The sequence below is a fragment of the Pipistrellus hanaki genome (assembly GCF_964339955.1).
Source record: "Pipistrellus hanaki genome assembly, chromosome: 1".
In the NCBI taxonomy this organism is placed as follows: Eukaryota; Metazoa; Chordata; class Mammalia; order Chiroptera; family Vespertilionidae; genus Pipistrellus; species Pipistrellus hanaki.
Window position 1 is genome coordinate 25223345 of NC_140503.1, and position 18306 is coordinate 25241650.

At 38.1% G+C, this 18306-nt stretch overlaps 1 protein-coding gene across 1 annotated transcript in view; it reads right to left on the reverse strand.

Moving 5' to 3' along the window:
• SLC39A9 (solute carrier family 39 member 9) overlaps positions 1–17931 on the reverse strand; it is a 40307-nt gene extending 22376 nt beyond the window's left edge. The window contains exons 1-2 of the mRNA XM_084867148.1: positions 17102–17931; positions 9210–9318 (exon numbers count right to left, since the gene is read on the reverse strand). Of these exons, the coding sequence (XP_084723274.1) occupies positions 9210–9318; positions 17102–17197 (205 nt within the window). The 5' untranslated portion in view covers positions 17198–17931. The remainder of the gene's footprint in view (positions 1–9209; positions 9319–17101) is intronic.
• Between the last annotated feature and the right edge of the window lie 375 nt (positions 17932–18306).

Below are 18306 nucleotides of genomic sequence, written 5' to 3' on the forward strand. Positions count from 1 at the left end.
ACCGAAATACCGTACTGTATACAGCTAATAAATTCCCTTTATTTTCATTTAACAATAAATGTGTACCATATTCTTCTTCATGGAAAAATAAGACATCCCCTGAAAATAAGACCTAGCACATCTTTGGGAGCAAAAATTAATATAAGACACTGTCTTATTTTCGGGGAAACAGGGTATATATTTTTTTCTAATTATTGAAAGATTTTTGTTTGTTTTTATAGTTTTTAAAGCTTCTTTTGATGTGGTAAATATACATAACAAAATTTATCATTTTAACTTTTGTTGTTAATCCTCACCTGAAAATATTTTTCCATTGATCTTTTAGAGAGAATGAAAAAGAAGGAAAGACAGAGAGAAACACTGATGTGATGAGAATTTTTGCATATTCTGTCTTTATTAGATAAGATGAATGCATCACATTTATATTTAGGTCTTTGACCAAACGGCCTGCTTTCCTAAACATGTTGCAAAGAATTAGGATGGTTTCAAATTTTAGCTGCACAGTAAACAAGCACTGAAGTACTCAAGAAACAATGTTCTTAAAACTTGTGTCTATAAAAAGACAATTTTCTCACATGAATGCTGATAATCACCTCATTCCAGTGATTTTAGAGCTATAATTATAGGATAACAGGTGACTCTTTTTTACATCAATTAGTACTTAATAGTGCTTATTAAAGTGTCAGAGAGCTCAATTAATTAACATGGTATACTGAGCTCTGAAAAAACATGTTAATTATCATAATTGCAAGCTCCACAAAAGAACTGAACCATGGCTGCTATAACATGTAAACAAACTCCTTTTTTGAAATTTAGAGAAAAGTTTGTTTGATCTACAAATAAAAGAGAGAGAGAAAAGGTGGGAGGGGGGAGATAAAATAGCAGAAACAAATTATTGTGACTAAACTCATCAATATGAACAAAGATGTGGAAAATTTGGAGATAATTTAAATAAGCTGACATCATGGTTGAGCTACCTCAAAACATTTTCATGGAGTAGAGTATTAGTATTTACTTTTTATAAAGAACTAGAGGCCCAGTTCACAAAAACTCATGGCCGGGGGGTGGGGGGAGAAGGGGGCCCCCCTCAGCCCAGTCTGCATCCTCTCCAATCCTGGACCCTTGGGGGATGTCCAGCTGCTGGTTTAGGCATGATTAACTGGCAGTTAGACATCCTTCTCACAATTCTGGACTGCTGGCTCCTAATCGTTCACCTGCCTGCCTGCCTGGTCACCCCTAACTGCCCATCTCCCTGCTGGCCTGATCACCCCTAACTGCCTCTTATGTGCCAGCCTAATCTCCCCTAACTGCCCTCCTTCTGCTGGCCTAATGGCCCCTAACTGCCCCCCCCCTTGCCAGCCTGATGGCTCCTAACTGCCCCCTGCTACAGCTAGGTCACCCCCAACTGCCCCCTCCCTGCTGGACTGGTCACTCCTAACTGTCCGTCGCCCCGCTGCCAACCTGGTCACCCCTTACTGCCCCCCCATCCCCGCCAGCCTGGTCGCCCCCAACTGCCTACCCTGCCGGCCTAATCACCCCTAACTACCTCCCCGAAACCCCCCCCCACCAGCCTGGCTGCCTTTTACTGCCCTCCCTGCCAGCCTGGTTGCCCCCAATTGCCTTCCTCCCCACCAGCCTGGATGCCATGCGCAGCCTGCTGTCTGGTCGTTTGGTTGTCCCTCACTAAAGCCCCTGCCGACCTGGTCGCCCTACGCAGCCTGCTTGTTCAGTCATTTGGTCATCCTTCACTAACTCTCCTGCTAGCCTGGCCGTCCCATGCAGCCTGCTTGTTTAGTCATTTGGTCGTCCCCCCTGCGTAGGCAGCCATCTTGTAAGGGCGTGAGGATCAATTTGCATATTACCTCTTTATTATATATAGGATGATGGGACTTATGGTGCTAGACAAAATGTAGTGAAGTTACTATAAAGAGATCAACCAATGAAATTATGTATAGATGCATAATCCGGGACACAGACAATGGGATGGTGAGGAAGGGGGGTAAAGGGGGGGGAAGCGGGATGGATGAGGTTAATGGGGGGAGGGAAGGAGGAGCTATGTAATGCTTTCAACAATATAAAGTCACTAGAGCCTTAGTCATGTAATGATTAAAATAAATATCCCGTTCAAAAAACATCTAACTACCTGAAGACTACATAAAGTAAACAATATCAACAGGAGAGAGGGCAGCAAAAACTTCAAAAGAAACCCTGTCCTTCGGGCCAAAGAGGCTGCTGAAAGGTATAGTGGGGAAGGGGATTCTTCTTCCTCTCCCATCTTTTTCTTTCCCAGCCTGATTTGAAGGCAGTCCCAGTTGCAGAATTGCATGGCAGTAATGTAGTAGTTAAAACTCCAATAAAAAAACAACAAAAACACCATCTTTCTGGCACAATAACTGGAAAAAATAGCCCCAGTGGTCTAAGAAGTATGAGGAAAATTCAGTTATTCTGTTCTCTTTTCTCCTGTCCTGAAGGCAGCCCAAGTTACATGAACTATGCAATGACATTATAGGCAGCTAAAATTCCTACAGAAACTTCTTTCTGGCCAGAGAACTGAGTGGGGGATCTTCTGGGAACCAGAGAATATAAGAGAAATACTGGAAAGAGCTGGGTAAGGAAAGCGATATTTCCCCTAATTCTGTGTATAAATGATACAAGTCCAAGACGCACCCCACCCCTGAACTCAGTAGGGACATGACAGACCCAAGTCAATATTGCAAAGGCTTTAAAAACTGAACTAAGTCCGGTGGCTTGGCTCAGCGGTTGAACGTTGACTTATGAACCAGGAGGTCACGGTTCCATTCTGGGTCAGAGCATACACCTGGGTTGGGGGCTCAATCCTCAGTGGAGGACAGGTGGGGGGCAGCCGATTAATGATTCTCTCTCATCATGGATGTTTCTACCACTCTCTTCCTCTATGAAATCAATATATATATATTATACTGATTTATATATATACATATATACATATAATTTATATATATATAATTTATATATAATTATATATATAATTTTTTAAACTGAATTAAAATTAGAACCATCACCCAAAAAAGGCAACAGAGAACTGGCAGTCTGACCGAACCACATTAACTGCCTGCTAAAACGAAAAAAGAAAAAATCTTCAGAGGATTTTGAGAGGACCCAGAATCTCAAATTATAATATTAAAAATGTCCAGGATACAACAGAAAATTACTTGACATATAAAGAAAAAGGAAAAAATGGCAAATTACCAATGAAATAGATAACCAACCCAACCCCAATATAGCTCAGATACCAGAATACTGTACTCAAAAGACTTTAAAGCAGTTATAACTATACTCTCTGAGGTAAACACCTTTCAAATGAGTAGATGTCCTCAGTAGAGAATTAGAAACTATAAAAAAGGATGAAGTAGCAATTTTAGAGCTGAAAAATATAATATCTGAAACAGTAAGTTCACTGGATAGGTTCAATAGCAGAATGGAGATGACAGAGGAAAGAATCAGTGAACTTAACCACAAGGGCAGAGGTGAACAGTACCAATAGAGAGCACACGGCTCACAAAGTTTAAAATGTTTACTATCTGCCTCTTTACAGAAAAGGCTTGCCAACCTCTGGTTTATACACACAAATTAGGCCCTGGTCAGGTAGCGCAATTGGTTAGAGCATCGTCCCGATACTCCAAGGTTGCAGGTTTGATCCCATCAGGGCACATATAAGAATCAACCAATGATGCCGAAGCCGGTTTGGCTCAGTGGTAGAGTGTCGGTCTGCGGACTGAAAGGTCCCAGGTTCGATTCCGGTCAAGGGCATGTACCTTGGTTGCGGGCACATCCCCGGTGGGGGGTGTGCAAGAGGCAGCTGGTCGATGTTTCTCATCGATGTTTCTATCTCTCTACCTCTCTCCCTTTCTCTCTGTTAAAAATCAAATTAAAAAAGAAAAAAAAAAAGAAAAAAAGAACCAATGAATGCATAACTAAGTGGAATAGCCAATCACTTTCTCCCATCCCCCTTTCCTTTCTCTCTCTCAAATCAATCAATCGGTAAATTTTTAATGAAAATAAATAAACACACCAGTGAGAGATTATCAAATTCAAAAAACATGATCCAACTGTGTGATATTTATAAGAAACCCACTTTAAATATAATGAATGACAGATAAACAGTGAAAGGATCAAAGAAGATATACCATATAAACACTCATCAAAAAAAAGTTAGAGCCTAGCTGGTTTGGCTTAGTGGACAGAATGTCAGCCCGTGGGATTGAATGGTCCTGGGTTCGATTCTGGTCAAGGGCATGTGACTTAGTTGCAGGCTTGAACCAGGCCCTGGTCAGGGTACGGGAGGCAACCAATCAATGTGTGTCTCTTACATTGATGTTTCTCTCTCTCTGTCTCTCCCCCTACCTTTCACTCTCTAAAAATTAATGGAAAAATATGCTTGGGTGAAAATTAACCAAAAAAAAAAAAAAAAAAAAAAAAAAAAAGAAGAAGAAGAAGAAAGCTGAAGTGGCTATATTAATATTATATAAAGTAGTCTTGAGAACAAGGAATATTACCAGGGATAAAGGAGGATATTACATAATGATGAAAAGGTCAATTCATCAATAAGACACAGTAATTCTAAATGTGTATACACCTAACCAAAGAGCTTCAATATTCATAAAGCAAAAACTAATATAACTGAATGGAGAAATGTACAAATCCACAATTGTACTTGGAAACTTCAATACTCCTAATTGCAATAATCAATAGAACAAGTAGAAAATCAGCAAGGATATAGAAGACCAATATTACCAACCAACTTAACCTAATTGACATTTATAAAACACTCTACCAAATAATAACAGAATATACACTCTTTTAAAGTATACAAGGAACATTCAGCAAGATAAACCATATTTAGGACCATTAAAAAAGTATTTACAAATTTTTAAGCATTCAAATCATATTAGATATGTTCTTAGACCATAATATAGTCAAACTAAAAATCAGTAACAGAAAAAATCTGGGGAAAGAACTGGAAATTTAATAATACACTTCTAAATAACACATAGGTCAAAAAAGAATTTGGAAGGGAAATTAGAAAATATTTTGAACTGATTAAAGATAAAAATATATCAAATTCCTGGGATGCAATAAAATAGTGCTTAAAAGGAATTATAGCAATAACTGCTTATACTAGAAAAGAAGAAAGATCTCAAATCAATAAGCTTTTACCTAGAAAAACTTGAAAAAGAGAAGTAAATAGGAGGAAGAGGGTATGGGGGAATAAACAATGGTGGAAAAATATTAAATTTAAATTTCAAAAAAGAAGAGCAAATAAAGCCTAAAAGGAATAATAAAGAGCAGAAATCAATAAAATGGAAAGCAGAAAAATCAACAGGAAAAAAAAAAAAAATCAATGAAGTCAAACGTAGTTCTTTGAAAAATAAAATAAAACTGATGAACCTCTAGCCAGAATGACTACATTAAAAAGAGAAGACAAATCAATATCAGGAATGAAAGAGAAATTACTACAAATATTAAAAGGATAATAAAAGATTACTATAAACAACTTTATGCCCATAAATTCTTCACCTTAGAAGGAATGAATCAATTCCTTGAAAGACACAAAGTTCCAAAACTACTAAAGAAGAAATAGAGAACTTGAATAGTCTCATATCTATTGAAGATATGGAATTTATAGCTAAAAGCCTTCTAACATAGAAAACTCCAGGCCCAGATGGTTTCATTGGTAAATTCTAGCAAACATTTTAGGAATAAATATTTGTAACTCTATGCATTCTCTTCCAGAATACAGAAGAGAGAACACTTCTCAATCCTACGGGCCCCACATTATTCTAATAACAGAAACCATACAAAGACATGGTAAGAAAGGAAAAGCATAAGCCAATATTCCTCATGAACTGAGACACAACAATCCTCAACAAGATAAAAACTTTCAGCCAAGTAGGAATAGGAAAAAATTTCCTTAACCTGAAAAGGGAATCTATAAACAACCTACATCTAACATCACAGACAATGATGAAAGATTGGCTGAGATCAAGCGACACTGTCCACTCATTCCTAATCAACCTCATAATGGATGGTATAGTCCATGCAATAAGGAAAGAAAAAAAAAAAAAACATATTGAAAGGAAAACTCTAAATTGTCTTTATTCACAGATGACATGCTTATTTATGTAGTAAACCCCAAAGAATCTATAAAAAACTTCTATAAAGAATAAGTGAGGTTAGCAAATGTCTAAATACTAGAATACTGAAAAGAGAACAATCTTAAAAGTATCATTTACAACTGTACTAAAAATATGAAATATTTAGATATAAATCTAACAAAATATCTATAGATCTGTCTATTAAAAATAACACTCACTAAAGAAACCAAAGAAGAAGTAAATAAATGGAGAGATATATTATGTTTATGGATTAGAAAACACAAAATTCTTAAGGTGTCAATTCTCCCCAAAGTAATCTACAGATTTAATTCAATCTCAATCAGAATCCCAGCATGATTTTTTTGGTAGATATTCACAAGCTCATTCCAAAATTTAAAAAAAAAATTTTTTTTTTTAATTGATTTTTTACAGAGAGGGAGAGGGATAGAGTTAGAAACAGCTGCCTCCTGCACACCCCCCACTGGGGAAGTGCCCACAACCAAGGTACGTGCCCTTGACCGTGCCCTTGACTGTAATCGAACCTGGGACCCCTCAATCCACAGGTTGACACTCTATGCACTGAGCCAAACCAGTTTCGGCCTGTTTTGTATTTTGATTGCAGGGGAAATAACACAACTCTATGCATTTGCCAAAAGTCATAGAGGTGTACACCAAAAAAATTGAATGTAAAAATATGTAAATAAAAATAATAAAATAAATTTAAAATGATGGCTTAGGGCTGGAGACTAATCCATGATGAAAGGTTAAAGAGACAGGAATGCTTATTTTTGGAAAAGTAGGTTTATAAAGCTTGCTTATCTATTTTCAGATAAATCCACAGAAGTATTCTGAGTCAAAATCAGAAAAACTGAAAATAAAGGGATATAACCCAACACATAATAAACATTAAAACTATATCTGAAATATGGTATGTGAATTCTCTCTCAATAAAACTGTTATTAAAAAAGAACAACTTACACCTAGCTCTTCTTCTTTTACCCCAGTGTTTCCCAAACTTGTCTACTAAGAATTATTTGGCAATTTGTTAAAAATAGATATTCCCAGGTCTTTTCTTTGGGGAGGCCAGGAAATTATATTTTCAAAATACACCCCGCTAAGGAAATTTTATTATCAGACAAGTTTAGAAAACAACCCATAATTCTTTCTTAACTAAAAAGCCATGAAAAAAATTTTAATTGTCTATTTAGTCATGGTCTGAATGTTTACTAATATACCAGGAATATAAATCTTAGTTTAAACTTTTCTATAATTTTAGGTATGAGTTTTATAATGAATACAATATATTAATAGAATAATACATGTATATCTCATTCCTCAATAGGATGTGTGACCAAAAAAGAGTAGGACCCCTGCTCTAAGATTCCTTATTATTTTTCTCCCCTAAAGCTTACAAATCCTCAGCCTGTTTTATTTTGCAATAAGACCCCCATAATCCTTACTCTTTACCATTTTGCCCCTATGCATACCCCAGGTATAGGAGATATGAATAACTATTATATTTGTTATAATGTATCTAGTTAAAAATTCGGAAGGTGCATACCTCTTTATACTATTCTTAAAGTCCAGTCAACTCTTGGCATTAGAAGATTCAGCTCACCAATTTAACAGCTGTGGTTCCTAATCCTTCACAGGTATCTGTGAAGTTTCATGACAAGTAGCAATCTGACTTTGCTGAACCACAAATTTGGATCAAGTTATGTTTTCAAGCTGGTGTGAAGGACCAAATGATTTAGCAGGTGAGTGAACTGAGCCAACTGTCCAGCATTTGTTTTTACACAGGTATACCGTTCTCTGCTTGTTATTAGTGTCAGGAGAGTCCTCTTTCAGATATTTAGTTGTCCTTTATTGCAGGGGTCCTCACCAATTATCTTCAGCAGGCATGTCAAATTCTTGGCCCACAATGAATATTTCTGCAGCCTAGCCAATATACTCATATGTAAGAAACATTTTAACAAAAATTTTGTAACTTAATTTTTATAATATCCTTTATACATAATTATTAGTAACGAACTATAATGTTCGCTAATGACTGACTACTATAATTGTGTTGCATTCATTTCCCTTACACGCCTTACACACAGGCGCACCATTTCTCTCTACTAATACTAGTAGCGAGTATTTTAGCAGCTGATTGCCATGTAACGCAAATAGATTTGCATTATGCTTATTAATTTATGCAGTTATTCAGTGTCTGGTAAGTTAATGTTAAAGGAAAAAAATATTAATTTTAATTAAAATGTTCTAGTATTTTATGTTAACGATTACTCATTTATTTCAGCCGTTTGTGTTCAGCATGTCTCTATTGAAATAAACCTACGTTTCTATGAAAATTACAGCTTTTGTTTTTTTGTGGCCCACATAAATTTAAACCTTGCTTATTTGGCTCGTGTTAGCCTTTGTGTTTGACAGGCTTGATCTACAAAGTTTACTATAAAGAGTCCTTAAATCCAAATATGTACTAGTAGAACTACATAGCTTTTCAATTAAAGAACACTAAAAATATTCGTCATATAGCATCTGGGAAGTTGGTTTTTTTGTGTTTTTTTAAAATATATTTTTATTGATTTTTTACAGAGAGGAAGGGAGAGAGATAGAGAGCTAGAAACGTCGATGAGAGAGAAACACCGACCAGCTGCCTCTTGCACACCCCCTTCCGGGGATGTGCCCGCAACCAACGTACATGCCCCTGACTGGAATCGAACCTGGGACCTTTCAGTCCGCAGATCGATGCTCTACCACTGAGCCAAACCGGTTTCGGAGGATTTGGGAAGTTTTTAAGTGGGCATTAAAAAAGGTCGGTCATACTTTGAAAGACTAAAATTCCTGTATTATTGCAAATAAATCTTAAGTGATACTCATGAATTGGGGCATTCAAATCACACACTGCTAAGGATGTGTTCAATGTGAAAGATGTTAAAAAGATGTATTTTAAGAACTCTTTTTAGGGTAGACTTCTATGGCAAACATCCACTGAGTTCAGAGGAAATACCATTAAGCTCCTTTCAACCCACCACATCACTAACATATTTCAAAGAAGGCCTTTCTCTCTCTCACCCTCAAGAATATCTTCATAAAGTGCGTGTACGCCTTCAGGCACGATGACTGCCAGCGCAGTTCCACAGAGAAGGCCGGCGCCCAATACAGTCACCAGCTTTAGTCGCTCCTGGAAAGAAAACAAAACAAAACAAAACAAAAAAATTGTTGAAAAGATTGATGAAAGAATGGAAAAAAGTTTCTGAAGTATCTAATCAAGACTAAGCTCTGCTCGTTTGTGAGACCAAAATCTACAATGGCTAGTGAAAATAAAATAGGGCCCGCTTCATGAATAATCAATGCCAGTTAAAACACAGAGATGCCATTTTAAAATTTACCAGCTTTGCAATGATGTAGGAAAACTTTTCTACTATCCATGACAGAGAGAAATGATCATACTTGTCTAACACTGGCAGGAATGTGAATTGCCACAACCTACCTGAACCAGAATGTGGCAATTTAAAGTCTCAAAATGTGAATTCTTTGACTCAGCAATTTCACTTCTAGAAATTCACCCTAAGGAGTTATGCCCAGACAATGTGGCTCAGTGACTAAGTGTGGACTTATGAACCCGTAGGTCAGTTTATTTCCCAGTCAGGGCATGTGTCCCCGGCTCAATCCCCAGTGGTGGCAGCTCATTAGTGATTCTCTCTTATCATTGATGTTTTTATCTCTCTCTCCCTCTCCCTTCTCTTTGAAATAAATAAAAATATATATTTTAAAAAAACATCATTGCCATGGGTTATTTCATTTTTTTCTTAATTTCTTTACTACCTAAATCATTTTAGTTGCAATCAGACTTATTTTAAGCACTACGTATGTGGCTCCATGTTATTTGTATAGATTATTTGTTCACATAATTTCACAGCTTGGGATTCAATCTCAAAACTGTATGTTAGAATTAAAACCTGACAGGGTCTCTCTTTTGCTTATGGTAAATCACAAAAAAGGTGTATTTGAAGGAAGAACTACATATTCCAAGTGTAGTTCACGATGAAAAGTGAGTTCCCAAAGTAATAGTTTTTGTCAGAGAAATGAAATATTTGCTCAAGAGAGACATGAACTCCGCAATGCATTGGTTTTATGCATCTCATTTTACAATTTCACAGCTGTAGTCTGACTGAGTCAAAGGATTGACCAGACGTATTATTTAAAACAACAACTTGTATTCATTGCCATTAACTATCAGCTCAAAGCTTTGAAGTCAGTTTAATTTTCTTGGCAGACACCAGGACAATTAAGTGGTTTTTATTTTATTGTTCACCGAAACAGTCAACAAATTGTTTGGTCACACTAAATGTAAGTCAATAATTTTTAAAGCTCTTAATATTGAAGATAGTTTATTCCAACCCCCCTTGTACCATACTTTCAGTAGTGAACTCATCAACTGTAGTTTCCTAAAAAACTAAAGATGCATGCTTGTTATAAAACTAATCCCTTCAAAGCTCTATGCACTGAAGAGATGAAACTTTTAGGGTACAGACTAAACTCTTGTTCAAGCAACAAAAGCTTTCTCCACATTCTTACAAACAAACCTGCTTCAAGGAGATACTTCCTAATGTCAACCTAACTACTACACTATCTACTAATGAAGGAAATGAAGGAAGCTCAAATACGACCTTTGTTCTTCAAGTCCTTATAACTGATACAAGATGCCAAAAAGTTTCCTGCCTCTGAGTAGCAGCTTGTGTGACCCTGAGTAAATTCAGTTGCTCACTGGTTAGAGCATCGGCTTGATGACCAAAGGGTCTCAGGTTCATTTTCAAGGCAAGGGCACATACCTCAGTTGCAGGTTCCATCCCTGGCCTTGGTTGGGCATGTGTGGGAGGCAACCAATTGATGTGTCTCTCTCAGTTATATGTTTCTCTCTAAAAATCAATGGGAAAAAAATATCCGTGGGTGAGGATTAAAAAAAAAAAAAAAAAAAAAAAAGGAGCAGAGATGACGAGTACTATTACTACTATTATCATGTAGGAATAGTATATTAGCACACAGCACAGACTGACTGCCATTATTGCTTACCTTTAACAGCATCAGTAGCATGCAGAGGAAAGCTTCTAAGCCACAAAAATAACAAAGTAAAACCCAGATACCTGGCTAAATGTACAAGTGAACAATGCTATATTTGCCAGCACCATATAGGCTTTCCATGCCCTAATGCAGCGTTTTTCAACCGCTGTTCCGCGGCACACTAGTGTGCCGCGAGATGTTGCCTGGTGTGCCGTAGGTGCAGACAAGACAAGAATTTTATAATTTTTCACTATTTTGTTTACTTAATATTTCATAATAAAGTAATTATAAAATACTTTCTTTGTGTTTATTTGATTCCTATTCAAGAGAATTACTTTATATATAGTCAATATAGGCACAGAGTTAAATTTTTTAACATTTTTAATGGTGGTGTGCCTCGTGATTTTTTTCATGAAACAAGTGTGCCTTTGTCCAAAAAAGGTTGAAAAACACTGCCCTAATGCATCTGACATAGAGGTAATAACAAGCAATACTTTATTAATGCCACTTCCTCTAATCTTGGAAAACAAGACTAATTCCTTTTCTTTTTTTGTATAAGAGTCCTTTCTAAATATAAAAGAACTAAACAAAAGTGGAAATCCTATAAGACTGTTCACTGTGACTACAAAAACAGAAACAAACAAAAGCCCGTTGGGAAGACAATGGGAAAGCATTGGCAATAAATACTGTTATTACTATATAAGATGTTCAACTGAGCCCTAGCTGGTTTGGCTCAGTGGATAGAGCATTGGCCTGCGAACTGAAAAGTCCCCAGTTCGATTCTGGTCAAGGGCACATGACTGGGTTGCGGACACGATACCCAGTAGGGGGCATGCAGGAGGCAGCCAATCAATTATTCTCTCTCATCATTAATGTTTCTATCTCTCCCTCTCCTTTCCTCTCTGAAATCAATCCTATATAATAAAACCCCAATATGCAAATCAACCAAATGGTGGAACTAGTTGCCGTGACACATACTGACCACCAGAGGGCAGATGCTTAACGCAGGAGCTGCCCCCTGGTGGTCAGTGCACTCTCACAGGGGTAGCACCACTCAGCCAGAAGCCAGGCTCATAGCTGGCAAGCGAAGCAGTGGTGGAGTGCAGCAGCAGTGGCAGGAACCTTTCCTGCTTCTGAGGCAGTGCTAAGGACCCCTCTGGGGATTTCCAACTGCTGACTTAGGCCTACTCCCCCGTGCAGGCCAGGCTGAGAGGATCCCCCCAACAAGTGAATGAATGTCGTGCACCAGGCCTCTAGTAAAATACACTAAAAGTTTTCAAAATCAGTATTGAGAATAATCTCAACATTAAAAAAAAAATCTTTATATTCTAAATACAGTGTTAAGGCCTGTGCTTATATTATTTCATTAAATTCTCAAAACAATCTTATAAGGTCATCTAACAGAGCAGAGTTAGATGTTCAAGTAGTGACACTGATTCTGAACTATATTACCTGTCTCAATTCCTTTTGAAATTAGTGGCTATTATTAATCATCTTAAGTTCTTTATTGAAGTTATCTGCATACTTATGGATTTATACTATTTTAACACATAAAAAATGTGCCGAAACCAGTTTGGCTCAGTGGTAGAGCCACGTTTCTAGCTCTCTCTCTCTCTCTCTCTCCTTTCCTCTCTGTAAAAATCAATAAAATATATTTTTAAAAAAAGTGTCATTATAATCCAAACTAGTCAGCAATGAGGAAAGTACAAAACTAAGAGAAAGCCTTCAAAATTTTTTATAGCAATACGGTCATTATAATTACTAAAGGAGTCATATGTCTCTTCAATTTAATAGCACTGCATTTGGGCGAGTATTTTGTATGTCCTCCCCCCCACTTCAATTTCTAAGTATTTCATTTTTACAAATATATTGCATCTTCAATGGAATAGAAACTAAAGACAAAAACTGGTCATTTACCAGATAGTTTGAGGAATATTGCCCTAGAGATCTGATGCAAACGTAGCTTGTCCTCTCTTACCAGCTCTGTGATAAAAAGAAGACATGCTCAGGTAAATAACAATCCTCAGGTAACTGATCTAAAACCCCACTTTATTTTTTTTTAATTTTTAAAAAATATATTTTATTGATTTTTTACAGAGAGGAAGGGAGAGAGACAGAGAGCTAGAAACGTCAATGAGAGCGAAACATCGATCAGCTGCCTCTTGCACACCCCCTACTGGGGATGTGCCCTCAACCAATGTACATGCCCTTGACCGGAATCGAACCCGGGACCTTTCATTCCGCAGACCGACGCTCTACCACTGAACCAAACCAGCTTCAGCTAAAACCCCACTTTAGCCATTGTTAATATCTGAACTTCATCATCAATCAGAGCACCTGTTAAGCTAGGCAATGTTAAGTTCTAGGCTCTCAAAACACACATATAGTATTTAAATTTAGAGCCAAAGAAAACTGCTCATTAACAACTGAATCTAAAAAACATAAGATAGTACACATTAAAGTAGTGTGTCCAACTCTTTTACCAGACAGGAGTAAAGCAGGGGTGGGGAACATCTGGCTCAAGGGCTGTGTACAGTCCTTGAAATCTTTTGGTCTGGCCCTGCAGGTTTGATTTCAGTTAAGGAAACGTACCTTGGTTGCAGGCTCAATCCCCAGCAACCAATGTGTCTCTCTCACATCAATGATCCTCTCTTTCTGTCTCTCCGTCTGTCTCTGTCTCTCTTTCTCTCCCCTTCCCTTCCACTCTGTCTAAAAATCAATGGAAAAAAATATCCTCTAGTAAGGATTAACAAAAAGTAAATTAAAAAAAAGCTAGGGATCTAGGGAGCTATTTTCTAAGGGTAGAAATTGTGCTTCCCATTCCCCATGAGGGAAGTTTATTTTTACATACTAGTATTTATCATCTCACTAATTTCATAATACTTTGGTCGATAATAACAGTATAATTTATCGAGAAAAAATGCTTAATTACTAGGAGATAGGAAACACCAGTTAAATTCTAAAATGTCTCTAACATATATAACTTTCATTTTATTCTAACAGCTCAAAATGCATTGTTCTCTATGTAATTAACAGATATTATAAATGTCGATTTATAGCAATTTATAACCTAGAGTTGGAAAAGATGACAAGGCCATCAATTTAGAATGACATAACATACTAACTATCTTTATTACACCACTATGTACACATTTCTTTTCAGTGAAAAACAAAATAGCATATATATGCATATTGCAAAAATCACCCAAGAATAGTTTGAGAAAATACAGAATTTGGAAAAGTCCTAAGCATTTTATAGGAATAAATTTTATCACTTTCTTATTTGAATTATAATTCTTGATAAATGTCACCTTATCCGTTTTTAAGTATATGAACTATTGCCCAGCCCAGTGGTTGAGTAGTGACCTATGAACCAGGAAGTCATGGTTAGATTTCCGGGTCAGGGCATAAGCCTGGATTTCAGGCTCCATCCCCAGTAGGGGTTGTGCAGGAGGCCAACTGATGTTTTATCTCTCCCTCTCCCTTCCTCTCGAATTCAATTAAAAATTTTTTAAATATATATTGCCGAAGCCGGTTTGGCTCAGTGGTAGAGCGTCGGTCTGCAGACTGAAAGGTCCCGGGTTCCATTCCGGTTAAGGGCATGTACATTGGTTGCGGGCACATCCCCGGTGTGCAAGAGGCAGCTGATCGATGTCTCTCTCTCATCGACGTTTCTAGCTCTCTCTCTCCCTTCCTCTCTGTAAAAAATCAATAAAATATATATATTTAAAAAAAAATCTTTAAATATATATGTGAACCAACTTAAGCTTACAAATGTAAGTTCTATTAATATCAACTCAATTCTAATGTAGTTTTAAGAAACTATAGTTTAGCTTGGCTGGCACATGGCTCAGTGGTTGAGCATAGACCTATGAACCAGGATTTCAGGTCAGGGCACATGCGTGGGTTTCAGGTTCCATTCCTGTGTGGGGCGTGCAGGAAGCAGCTGATCAATGATTCTCTCCCATCATTGATGTTCCTAGCTTTTTCTCCCTCTTCCTCTCTGAAATACATATATACATACATACATACATACATACACACATACATACACACATACATACATACATATTTGAGGAAAGACAGCAGGCTCACAAAGTACTAGGCAGGCAGGTAGTCAAAATGAGTTCGGTACCCAAGGACATTGACAATCTACTGCTACTCAGCTCTAGCCAACTGTTGCCTTGAGGGAATATAGACAATGATAATAATAATAATAATAATAATAATAATAAAAAATAAAAACCACTCTGCTAATCTAACAAAATAAGTCCACTAGCAAGTTTCATATGTGGGCTACCAGTCTGCTACATTGGCCACAATGGACAGTGGCTACAAACTGCTCTGTCTGAAAAACTTAGATTTAAAAAACAGCTCCAGAAGGAAACTTGACTCGGAGTGATGAACACACACTACAACACACAGATAATGTATTATAGAACTGTACACCTGAAGCCTATGTAATTTTATTAACCAGTGTCACCCAATACAATAAGAAAGAAAGAAAGAGACAATCTTCATTAATTTTTCCAAGTTAACATAATCTGAGTCCTAATCTGTATCTGAGATTTTAAAACAAAGTTAGGTAATGTATGAGCTCAAAAAAAAAATTAGCTCAATGTTAGTATTAGATACCAAAAGGAAACTGAAAAGCAGCAGCAGCAGCAGCAACTCCAGCCTCCCTTACCAGGCTGTGGCTTTATGTCTCACACTCATCAGGCCTAGTCTCACCTTCTTTCCCCTCCACAGGCTATCCAGGCCTATCTCACATCTCAGCTATAACTTTTCTACCTCAGGCCCTTCTCCTTTTCCCTATCGTGTGAAAGCACTTTCAGGACTGGCAGTAAAATGGCCTGTTTTACTCAACTCCAGGTCATTCTTATGAGGTCCTGTCGCCCCCAATGTAGCAGTTTTTCTCCCTAAATCTTTGAGCGCTGTGCACGTTTCCCACTCTTTATGGCAACCTGAAGAACTTACAGTATCTCAATTTTTCTTTTTCTTTTTTAACATTGTTATTGATTTCAGAGAGGAAGGGAGAGGGGGAGAGAGTGAGAAACATCAATGATGATAGAGAATCATTGATGGGCTGCCTCCTGCATGCTCCCCACTAGGGATCGAGGCCACAACCCAGGCATAAGCCCTTGAACGGAATCGAACCTGAGACCTTTCTTTCAGTCCACAGGCCAACACTCTATTCCCTGAACCAAGCCGGCTAGGGCAGTATCTACATTTTTCATTAAACAACGCTTTCATCAGACTTTCTTTCCCCAGTTAGTTAAGGTTTGTTCAAGTAATGACAATTAACCAAAATTTAAAGACATATTAACAAAAATTTCATTCCTAAGCAAACAGATTTGAAAACAACTTCAAATATCCATTCCAATGCTCTTCTTTGAAAGGAAATGTGAGTTAAGAACAACCTAATTAAAGTTTTTTAAACTGTTTTTTTCTTTCTCCATTCTAACACAGGCATCCAAAAATCTACCTCTCTTTTTGAGTCTCAAAAAAAAAAAAAAAAGTTATATTGATATTAATTCATATGAACAAACAACATTCTCCATTTCTATTTCTTCATAGCAATATGAACCTTCATTCCTGGAAACTTCTGAGAACCAAAAGAATGTTAGTGCCTCTCTCCAGGAAAATGCACAGAGCTCGTTCTGCATAACTTTTTCTTCCTGATTATGCTTCACAATCTTATTTTTCTGTTGTGGCAGATATATTTATATAAATATGTGTTTCTGTTATTAAATGTTATGCATCTTTTAAAAAGAATAGTCTTCCTTAGTAAGACCTTTAGCTCTGAGATGAACTTGAGGAAGCAGCTTTCCTTTACAACTAATCACTACTTTCTAGCAGCCATCGATCGGACTGTAGCTGACGAAAAACTGCGAATTGCTTACCTCCGAGAAATTAACAGCCAAGGGAATGATCCCAGCCACGTAACATCCCGCCAACATAGCCAGGGACAGCAGACTTATGGAGATGAAATCATCCATTCTGCCCTCCTTGGTGCACCCACCACCACCGGACTGCAAATTTTCAGTGGCTTCAGAGGGTTCTTAACCGCGTGCAGTGATTCCAAGAGAACAAGAGGGACTTTCCAGTTCTTTCGTGCTCCCTACCAGCAGATGTATTCACGGAGCACCTTTCTCTTGGACGTACCTGGAAACAGCCCCCTCTTTCTTTTTTTTTGCTGATATTAGCACCAGAGAGAACTTTCAGCAATCTTAGGCCGCCCAGCCCCTGAGTTTTCAGATTCCAGTCATTGGATTCCGCTGGGTTAACAGAGATGGGAGAAGTCAATGGGGGAAATACGCGAAGAAGCGATTTCTTCAGTGGTCGGAATGAGAACGGCACGATGGGCCCAATCTCCCCACAGACAACGTTGCAGGTGGCAGCGGGAAAAAGGAGAAAAACCCAAGCGACACTTGGTCGTTCTCCCGGCACCCCTAGCTCTTTGGGGCACCGCCGGTGATCCCCCACCCCCAGCTGGAACTAGCCCACCAGTCCCGGCAAACTCTCCTTCGAGTTTCGAATGAGGAAAGGAGTCCCGTAAGTCTCTAAACGAAGAGACTGGAGTTCAGCAGCGGATCCGACACAAAGCTCTCTCCGCCCTTTCCCCGGTACTCCCCATATTACTCATCTCCGCTGGGCTTTGACCCGGAGCCACAGATACTACAGCAGCCATGGCCGCCAAGTGGCAACTCTTCATTATATCCACTTCCGGATTGCCTCATCGCCCCCTCCTTTAAATGGGTTCTTCCGGGTTACAACTGACCTATGGCCCGGCATTCTTACACTGCCGCCATTTTTGAGCAACTATTCCCGCCCCCCATCCACCTTTTCATTCTGTGCTCTGCCTTTTAAATAGCGACTTGTGTCACTATTTACACCTGTGATCACGTTAGCCGTGTGTCTCACAACGAGAGTACGGAAAGAGTTTTGAGGGGGGAAACATTATTTTTCACGTTCCAAAAGATTATCCGTGTATCTTATCGCGCCCTTATCCAAGATGGCTGAAACAGAACCGGAACCCGCTCTGGTTGCCGGAAATGAGTGAGATTCTAGGGTTCCAATTGGCTCTTTCGCGCTGCGCTTCTGACGA